The sequence below is a fragment of the Grammomys surdaster genome, unplaced genomic scaffold (assembly GCF_004785775.1).
Source record: "Grammomys surdaster isolate TR1022 unplaced genomic scaffold, NIH_TR_1.0 126109, whole genome shotgun sequence".
NCBI lineage: Eukaryota > Metazoa > Chordata > Mammalia > Rodentia > Muridae > Grammomys > Grammomys surdaster.
Genome location: NW_021620917.1, coordinates 2,230,978 through 2,241,731, shown reverse-complemented (window position 1 = coordinate 2,241,731; position 10,754 = coordinate 2,230,978). Strand labels below are relative to the sequence as shown.

Sequence of the window (10,754 nt, the reverse complement as noted above, 5' to 3'; positions counted from 1 at the left end):
TACCACTGAGCCACACCCCAGCCCCTCACTGGGGGATTCTAGGCAGGCTCTACCACTGAGCCACATTCATCAGTTCAACATGGTCAGTGTTTTCTCTCTCTTTTTTTTTTTTCAGTATCTTGTTTTCCCTTTATAAAACCCAAAGACTAGAAACAGTTTGTACCATAAGAACTACTACTTTAGGAGGGAAGAGTGGGGATAGACATGATTAATATATATTGTATGCATGTATGGATATATATGTAGAATTTTACTTATTTTTGAATTTTGTTTGATTGGTTTTTTTGAGACAGGGTTTCTCTGTGTAGCTTTGGCTGTCCTAGAACTCACTCACTCTGTAGACCAGGCTAGTATCAAAACTGTCCTGCCTCTGCCTCTCAAGTGCTGAGATTAAAGGCATACACCACTTGGTATGCATGTATGGAATTCTTAAAGAAACAATAAAAATGCTACATTAAAAAGGAAGTATTAATTTACAGTCTGAGCAGTTAGATTTGAAACCACAAAACCCATCTTCCTACTGAATATGTTAGAAGTGGCTCTATGACACAATCCTGGAAGATGAAAAGTTTTGTATGTGTGCCCGTGTGTCTGTCTGTGTGTCTGTCTATGTGTCTGTGTGTGTTTTCCTAGAACCCTGGCAAGTCAATACACAAGTATACAGGACACTGGGGATATGGAAGCACACAGCTGGCACAGATCCAAGATGCAAGATGACGACAGAACCAACCAATAAGGTGTTTTATGAATTTATGTTTAAATTTTTTAAAAAGAATCTCCACAACTAGAAATCTTCTTTCCGCCAGACAGCAGCCCCACTCATGGGACCCACATGGGAAGGTCTGCCGCAAAGTGGGCTTTATGCGCCGTGCCTACAGAGGAAACGTGAGCGCCGTGGTCACAGGAACTTGTTTCTCTCCTTCAAGTTTGAGACTCTGTTCTTTCTTTCTTTCTTTTTTTTTTTTTTTTTTTTTTTTTTTTGGTTTTTCGAGACAGGGTTTCTCTGTGTAGCCCTGGATGTTCTGGAACTCCCTCTGTAGACCAGGCTGGCCTTGAACTCTGAAATCCGCCTGTCTCTGCCTCCCAAGTGCTGGGATTAAAGGCATGTGCCACTACCGCCCAGCGAGACTCTGATCTTAGACACAGTGGGAATGTACCCAGTATAGACTTTAAGCCAGGACACACCCTTGAATCCATAGCAGGGATCCAAACAAAGGTAGGTAAACACAACAGGAGGTCAGGTTCAGTGAGCACAGCCCAGCCAGGGATGCAGACCTGTGTGCCCTCAGCGACAACTCTAAGGCCAGCATCCGCTCTGCCCAGGTGATGTGCATTCTGTCATTCTGGAGAGTTAGGCAGAACACATCCTAGTCAGCATAATGAAGACTAATAATGTGATATATGTATGTATATATAAATATAATAATATATTATATATAATGTAATATATGCTGTAGTGGGTTGGTCTAATGCTAATTTCTGTCCCCCAAAACTATTTGCCCCAAAGACAAGAGAGTCTGCACATAAGACACAGGTGCTGGAGAGATGGCTCAGCGGTTAGGAACACTGGGTGCTCTTCCAGAGGTCCTGAGTTCAATTCCCAGCAACCACACGGTGGCTCACAACCATCTGTGGTGGAATCCAGTGCCCTCTTCTGGAGTGTCTGAAGACAGCTACAGTGTACTCATATACATACAATAAATAAATATATCTTTAAAAAAAAAAGACACAGAGGGATCTCCTCCCAGTTACTTCTGATTGATAAAGATGCCACCAGCCAAAAGCTGGGGAGAAGAGACATCGGCAGGGTTTAGGTTTTCCTGGGCTTGGGACCATGAGGGAGAGCAAAGAGAGAAGAGAGAAGCCACCATAGGATACAGAAGACGTGTAGGAGAGGAGAAAGGAGAGCTGCCATAGGCTAGGGGCCAAGAGAACGGGGCCCAGAGCGCTGCCTGGTTGGAGCTACAAGCAGCCCAGATGAAACACAGTAAGTAATAACATGGGTTATGAATGGGAAGGTAGATTCTAACAGCATGGAGGGTAGACAGCTGCGCAGCTAGTGTGCTGCCTGAGGTGTATTTAAAAATATAAGGCTGTGTGTGACTTTCATCCTAGAACATAATGGTTTAAGGCAGGTGGAAACCCTGCACCTGGATTTTTTAAAAATAATTTTTTAGTATAATATGTAATATATATTTGAAATATATAGTTTGTTTGCATGTGTGTGTGGCTACGTGCATGTGAGAGCGTGTACCCTTGTCAGCTAGAAGACGTCATCAGATTCCCTGGAGCTGGAGTTACAGGCAGCAGCTGCCCTGTGGTGTGGGCAACCTTACTGGGTTCCTCAGAAAGAGCAGCAAGCACTCTTAACCTCTGTGCTATCTCTTCAGCCCTGAGTGGTATCTTTTCAAAGTTTTATCTATTATTTATTTATGTGGGTGCGTTCGTGCAAGCATGCAGGTGCACGTGCACCGTGGCCTGTGACTATAGGTCAGAGGACAATTCGTGGTATCAGGTTCTCTCCTTCCACCATGGCTCTGAGGAATCGAACTCGTGGTCAGCTTGGAAGGCAAGCGCTGTTTAGCACACGCTGAGCTATCTTGCTCATTCATATTTATATGGGGCATCCTTAACTATAAAGGTTATCTTTTTTTTTTTTTTTTTTTTTTTTGGTTTGGTTTTTCGAGACAAGGTTTCTCTGTGTAGCCCTGGCTGTCCTGGAACTCACTCTGTAGACCAGGTTAGCCTCGAACTCTCAAACTCAGAAATCCACCTGCCTCTGCCTCCCAAGTGCTGGGATTAAAGGCGTGCGCCACCACCGCCCGGCTAACTATAAAGGTTATCGTGTTAACTGTGGACATTGAAAACACAGAAGGCTGAGGAGGAAGACCGTAAGACCAAGGCCACCCTGGGGTCCACAGAAAGGTCTTGTCTCAAACAAGCCATACGACAAAAACCAATCAACTATCAAGTCCAGTTTGCACTTTATTATTATTTTGTTTTTATTTTATTTGTGTGTGTGCAGACATGCTTTCCTATGCATGCACAGGGACAAGAGGTTGATGTAGGATATCTTCTTCAGTAGCTTACCCCCTTAAAAAAATAATACAAGGCTAAAGAGATGACCCAGCACTTAAGAGCTCTGGCTGCTCCTGGAGGACCCAGGTTTGGTTCCTAGAATCCAAATGGCAGCTCATAAGTGTCCATAACTCTCATTCCTGGAGATAAGATGCTCTCTTCTGGACTCTTCAGGCACTGTGTGGATGTGGTACACAGACATATATGCAGGTAAAACACCCATAAACATAAAATATAAACAAACAAATATGAAGAAAAAGAGTGCATACTGCTCTTGCAGAGGGTTCAAAGTTCAAGTCCCAGCACCCAAATCAGGTGGCTCACAATGGCTTATAACTCCAGCTCCAGGGCCTCCAACCTAGCGCCCTCTCCTGGCTTCTGTGGGTACTTGCATGTACAAACACATACCCACACACAGTCGGATAAATACTTTAGATTTAAAAAAAAATTTTTTTTTTGTTTTTTTTTCGAGATAGGGTTTCTCTGTGTATCTCTGGCTGTCCTGCAACTCACTCTGTAGACCAGGCTGGCCTCGAACTCAGAAATCCACCTGCCTCTGCCTCCCAAGTGCTGGGATTAAAGGCGTGCGCCACCACCGCCTGACAAAGGACTTTAATTTTTTTTTAAGAATTATTTTTTTTGAATTTTTTTATGTGTATGAGTACACTGTATCTCTCTTCAGACACACCAGAAGAGGGCATCTGATCCCATTGCAGATGGTTGTGAGCCACCATGTGGTGCTGGGAATTGAACTCAGAACCTCTGGAAGAAGAGCCAGTGCTCTTAACTGCTGCCATCTCTCCAGCCCCTTAAATTTAATTATTATCAGTGTGTGTGTGTGTGTGTGTATGTGTGTGTCTATGTGTATGTGTATGTGTGTGTATGTGTGTATGTGTGTGTATGTGTGTGTGTATGTGTGTGTGTGTATGTGTGTGTGTGTGTATGTGTGTGTATGTGTGTGTGTATGTGTGTGTGTGTATGTGTGTGTGTGTGTGTGTGTGTGTGTGTGTGTGTGTTGCAATCAAGCTGAGTTGGGTGGCAAATGCTTTTCCTCCCTGAGCCATCTACTAGCCTCTCCACATCAGTGTTTGCGACAGGCTCTCTCACAGAGTGTGGAGCTGTTGACCACTGCGGTCTCAGGATCCATTCCTTCAGATCCTCATGATTACACAGCAGGCATTTTACTGACTGGACCATCTCCATAGCCCTAAGACTGATTTCAGATGACAATAGATGTAACAGAAGGGAAAGAGGGCATCACAGACACGGCAATGACTGGGCCGATCTCGAACAATACAAGGATCTGCACAGGACAGAGCCAGGTGGGCACCAAGGACACAAGACAGTTTGAGCAGTGGATGGTGTGGGAAAGATGGCTCTGCTCGAATAGCCATAATCAGCTTAGCTTGTTTGCGTATTGTGTGATGCATACATCGTCAGTGTGAATTTGGATAAAGTTTTAAAAATTATATTTATTTATTTATTGAGGGGTGTGGTGAATGTATAGAGATCAGAGGACAACTTTTAGAACATGGTTCTCTCCTTCTCCTTCCACCATTTGCTATACCTGTATTGAACTCAGGTCTTCAGGATTGACAGCAGGTATCTTCATCTGCTGAGCTATCTTGCTGGCCCAAACCAAGAAAAGTAGCAGCCCCAGGATCCAGGCAATATTTCCGACCCATCCTTTGCCAACCCAGGTGTTCCACCAGTCTCTGGACACCAGTCATTTTCAGAGGATTGTCCCTGTCTTTCACCTGCATGGTATTCTTTGGTGTATACTCTGCGTCTTGCTTTATAGAGTTGGTGTTGACATTTTTGTTTGTTTCTGACAATAGTAGTTCATTAGTGGGCCACAGATACAAGACCCGAATATTCCATAAATATACTATAGGTTATTTATAGTTAGTCTACATTTGTAGATAGTTAAAAAAAGATTTATTATCATTGCGAATATGTGTACATGGTGCCAGGTGGGATGTGCGTGCTCTGGTGGGTTCGGAGAGGCCAGATAACATTGTGGGGTGAGTTATCTTTATCTCTGCATAGGTCCAGAGGATTGAACTCAAGTTGTGAGACCCACTGAGCCCTCTCATTGGCCCACATTTGTGGACACTTATTTCTACTTTTCATAGTGCAAAGGATGCTTCTATGAGCTTTTTATGCATTTCTTTAAAAGCTACTATTTGGCTAGGACTTAGAGCATCAAAGCAGAAGTTGAGTTTGCCCCTAAGTTATCTTTGGTAAGCTCTAATGACATTTGTGTGTGTGTGTGTGTGTGGTTTTTTTGAGACAGGGTTTCTCTGTATAGCCCTGGCTGTCCTGGAACTCACTCTGTAGACCAGGCTGGCCTCGAACTCAGAAATCTGCCTGCCTCTGCCTCCCAAGTGCTGGGATTAAAGGCGTGCGCCACCACTGCCCAGCTCTAATGACATTTTTAAGATCGAATTTTACTAATTTTCTTTCTTTCACTCTCTCCCTCCTCCCTTCTCCTTCTTTTCTCTCTCTCTCTCTCTCTCTCTTTTCTTCAGGGTTTCTCTGTGTAGCGCTGGTTGCCCTGGAACTCTCTTTGTGGACCAGGCTGGCCTCGAACTCACAGAGGTCCACCTACCTCTGCCTTCCTAGAAAGTACTGGGATTAAAGGCATGCATCACTATGCTTGACTTCTCTATTTTTTTAAACAATTTTTTTTTTCAGACAGGATTTTACTATATATCCCTGGCTGGAACTTACTATGTAGACCAGGCTGGCCTCAAACTCAGGATCTACCTGTTTCTGCCTCCTCAGCACTGGGATTGAAGGTATAGCCCTCCACACCTAGCCCTTTCTATTTTTACTTTGTTTTATTTTCTTCAAGACAAAGCTTCTCTGTGTGGCCTTGGGTGTCCCGGAATTCGCTCTGTAGATCAGACCGAATTCACAGAGATCCACTTACCTCTACCTCTCCGGTGCTGGGACTCAAGGTGTGTGCCACCACAGCCTAGCCTTTTCTGTATTTTTAAGATGGGGATTCATGTACTCCATACTGGCCTCCAGCACACCACCTAACTGTGAGGAGGACCTTTGACCTTTGGCTCCACAGGTATAAGCCACCCCTCCCCCTCCAACTATTTGGAGTTTCTTTTCTTTTGTCTTGTTTTTCAGACACTGTCGCCTGTGCAAGCTCAGCTTGGCCCTGGGTTTTCAGTCTTCCCGCCTCTGCCTGCTGAGGGCTAGAGTTAGAGGTGCGAGCCTCTACACCTGGTTCCCCCTACCATTTTTTTGGTTGTCACATCTTGGACAGCAGATGCTGCCAGCATCCAGTGAATGTAGACCTGAGGTGTTGTTGAACACCACAATTTACAGGATGTCTCCCCACAACAAAGAGCTACCTCGTTCTAAATGGGAGTGGGAACATTGCTAACCTGCTGGTTCAGTTTGGAGGTCTTTGGATGCTACCACCAAGCTTACATCAGGCAGGTGCTGGGGCGGCTGTGGATGACAGCTCTGGAGTGGTGTAATTTCCATCAGTGGCTCCAATACCACCTGGCATCCATCACTAGTCAAGATCAGCTTGCTGGACCGCCCCCATCGTTCTCTGGCTGACCACACGTTGGAGGGCGCCCTGCATGTCCCGGTTGCGCAGTGTGTAGATGGCTGGGTACAGCAGAGGTGTGAGGTTTATGTAAATGAGCGACACCAGCTTATCTTCTTCCAGGGAGCGGCTTCTCAGGGGTCTGGCGTACATGGCTGTGGCACAGCCGTAGTGGAGCACGGCCACCGTGAGATGGGATGCCACTGTGTTGAAGGCCTTGCGGCGGCCCGCGCTATCCCCCACCCCCAGGATGACCACCAGAACCCTGGTGTAGGACAGCAAGATAAGGATTAGAGGCAGCACCAGCAGAAGCATGCAGGCTGCCAGTAACGCATGTTCCTGAAGCTCCCGGTTCCCACAGGCCAGCACCAATACAGCCGGGAGATCGCAGAAGACGTGATTGACGAGGCCACCATGGCAGAAAGGCAGCTGGAATATAACAGTGGTAAGGCCTAAGGCTAGGATCGAGCCACCCAAACAGCAGCAAACTAGAAGAGCCCAGCAGAGCCCAGAGGTCATGAGCTGTGGGTAGTAGAGAGGGCGGCAGATAGCCAGGTAGCGGTCCAAGGCCATGGCCGCTAGCAGCAGGCACTCAGAGCCACCCAGAGCCACGAATAGACCCATCTGAGCAGCACAGGTGGAGGGTGCCACGGCCTGGCCACCAGGAGGCAGGAGGAAGCCAGCCAGCATCCGTGGGGTGAGTACCAGTGTGTAGGCCACCTCTACAGCAGACAGTGAGCCCAGGAAGAAGTACATGGGTGTGTGTAGGGTGGGTTCTGCCAGGGCCAGGCCCAGAATGAGCAGGTTCCCAGCCAGGGTGGCCAAGTAGAGTGGCAAGAGGAGAGAGAACAGCAGTACTCGGAGGCCCTGGGGCCACCCTGAGAAGCCTAGGATAACAAACTCATGTGGCGCCGTCCAGTTGGGCTCAGACCAGTGGCTCAAGGTGGGGCCTGGTGGGGAACAAGTCAGAGAGAATCGTCATGGTAGACACCTTCCTCCCAACACCCAGGTGCCCTCCTTCCTTCTCCCAGACCCAGTGATGCTGTGTCAGGTCTCTATAGCCCATGCTCTGATGGTTCATTTTATTATTAATTTTTATTATGTATACATGCTTGTATGACCTGTGAGTGTCAGAGGATGGCACCAGAACTCCCAGAGGTGGAGTTACAGATGGCTGTGAGCTGCCCAATGTTGGTGTGAGCAACAGAACCTGAGTCCACCTGATAGCAGCTGAAGGTCTTTATGAGCGATACTCTGTGTTTATGAACTGAGCCACAGTGGCTAGTAAGCCTGTGTCCCAACAGAGCTTGCCTCTTCGCTCCACACTTTTTGTGTTCAAAGGTGTCCTAAGGCTTTCCACTTACATGTCAAATCCCCTCTGGTCCTACCGGACCTGACTCATAGTTTACAAGGTAAACCTTCTCTCTTCTGGACACAGAGCTGACCAGAAGTGGAAATAAGTAGTCCTGGATCAATGCGAGATCACCTTCAAATATAATGAGGAGGGGCTGGAGAGATGGCTCAGCGGTTGAGAGCACTGGCTGCTCTTCCAGAGGTCCTGAGTTCAATTCCCAGCAACCACAGGGTGGTTCACAACCATCAGTACTGGGATCAGACGCCCTCTTCTAGCACGCAGGTGTGTGTGTAGATAGAACAGTCACATACATAAAGTAAGTAAATTAATGAATCTTTTTTAAAAAGCATAACGAGGAAGTGTACCCTGCCAGTGGGATCTGATACCACACTTCTTCTCCTCTCGTGGTCTTCACTTCTATCTCCTGGATAATCACAACTCACCCTCATGGGTCCTTTCACTCCCAGTGCAATTCTTTTACAACATCACAATTTAAAGTTGGTGTGTATGTATTTGTATGTACACATGCATATGTGTACGTATGTACATGGGTGTGTGGGGACCACATGTCTACAACAGGTGACTTCCTCAATCCCTCTTTGTCCAGTTTTAAGACACAGTCCCTCACTGAACCTGGGGCTTGGAAACTCTGCTAACCTACCTGGCCAATGTGCCCCCAGGGATCCTTCCACGCTGGGCCTTATGGGCATGTGGGACCATACCTGGCTTTTTAATGTGACTGCTGGGACTCGAACTCAGGTCCTCATGCTTGCAAACAAGCACTTTGGTGACTGAGTTATCTCTAGATTCACTTTTTCCTTGAGGTTAAAGTCTCTGTATGTATCTTGGGCAGGCTTCAGACTCATGATCCTCCTGCATCAGCCTTCCAAGTGCTAGGTTTATAGATGTGCACCACCACACCTGACTGTCCTGACAACTTCACAGCACTGACTATAGTGAGTTTTTATCAAGAACAGTACAGAATCAACATTTAGAATCCCCCAGTGAGGGGCTGAGGTGTGGATCAGTGGTAGAGCCCCTGCCTAGAATCCCCCAGTGAGGGGCTGAGGTGTGGATCAGTGGTAGAGCCCCTGCCTAGAATCCCCCAGTGAGGGGCTGGGGCGTGGCTCAGCAGTAGAGTAGCAGGCACAAAGCCCTGGATGCCATCCCTAGCACTGCCAAAACAAAACGAGCACAAACACAAAAACCTCTAGAGCATCTTGAAAAGTTCTTTTCAACTCCAAGGCTTTACCTGTTTGCCTGTCCCCAGTCAGGCTGGGTGTCACTCTCTGAAGCTACAGTTGCCATGACAACACCACTATTAACCTCATTGTTCTGGGATGGACAATCTGAGCTGTCTGCATTATTTGCTCAATTATTGACCGTACAGGAACCCATTACTTGGTCCTCAGTCCTCACATGTTTCCTTGGTACCCCTACTTGCCCCTAGTTATCATCCTGACCTGAGATTCCAACCCTGGAATCCGGAGAGAGCCCCTGGGCTCGCCCTTCCTCACGGCAATTGTTCCACACTGACGAATTCTCCCTAAACACGTTCTTGGCACTTCCTATCACTGCGACTATTAGACTCTGCTGGGATGTCCAACTTATCACTTTCCTATCTGATACCTCCCTGGACTGTTAGAACTGGTCCATTTCCACACTCAGCTACCAAAGGTCATGTCAACTATGGCATGCATTTCCCCTCCTTCCTCTTCTCATCCTTCACACCTTAACGTTTTCCCCCAATATCTTCATCACCATCGTCACCGTCATCACCATCATCACAATGACCATCATTATCACCTTTACCATCATCACCATCATTTTGTGTGTGTATGTGTGTGTGTGTGAGTGTGTGCGTATTTGTATGTATGTGTGTATATGTGTGTATGTGTGTGTATGTGTGCGTATGGATGTTTGTCTATGTGTGTGTGTGTATATGTGTGTATGTGTGTGTGTGTATGTGTGTATATGTGTGTATGTGTGTGTATGTGTGCGTATGGATGTTTGTGTATGTGTGTGTGTATATGTGTGTATGTGTGTGTGTGTATGTGTGTATATGTGTGTATGTGTGTGTATAGATGTGTATGTATGTGTGTGTATGTGTGTGTATGTGTGCATTGTGTGTGTGTGTGTGTGTGTGTGTGTGTGTGATGCTTCAGATGGAACCCAGGACACTTTCTGAATGCTCACCCACCTACCTTCTCCGCCATGAGACCGGGAGAGCAGGCTGAGGTGAAGCCCCACCATCACCGCAGCTGTCCCCGTCCTCAGCCACTGGTCCCTGTCCTCACAGGAGGCTCGTGACGGACTAAGGTCATGCTGTAGAGCTCAGCCACACGGGGAATCCTGAGGTCCGTCCTCCCACGCTCACTAAACACTGCTGGACACAAGTCAGAGTCCACTGCAAAAGGAGAGTCAGGCCTTTATGTCTCTTACATGTTGCTATTTTTGTGGCACTATAAGAAGTTGAGTTTGTGGGAATCTTTTCATTTTCAAAATAAACCTTTTTTTAAAAATTATTTTTAATTTTTTTTGGTCTTTTTGAGACAGGGTTTTCTCTGTGTAGCCCTGGCTATCCTGGAACCCACGCTATAGATCAGGCTGGCTCAAATTCAGAGACTCACCTGCTTTTGCTTCCCTGAGTGCTGGGTATGCATGCACCACCCAGATATACACTATAAACTATACATATGTGTGTGTGTGTGTGTGTGTGTGTGGTATGTTTGTGTGTTTTTTTGTGTG

The 10,754-nt window shown here is 46.7% G+C and overlaps 1 protein-coding gene across 1 annotated transcript; it reads right to left on the bottom strand.

Moving 5' to 3' along the window:
* Positions 1-6,616: 6,616 nt before the first annotated feature.
* LOC114611357 (olfactory receptor 10AC1-like) lies at positions 6,617-10,259 on the bottom strand. The gene is made up of 2 exons (XM_028756013.1): positions 10,211-10,259; positions 6,617-7,602 (listed from the first exon to the last, which is right to left on the bottom strand). Exons 1-2 carry the CDS (start codon positions 10,257-10,259, stop codon positions 6,617-6,619), a joined length of 1,035 nt encoding a protein of 344 aa, XP_028611846.1.
* Between the last annotated feature and the right edge of the window lie 495 nt (positions 10,260-10,754).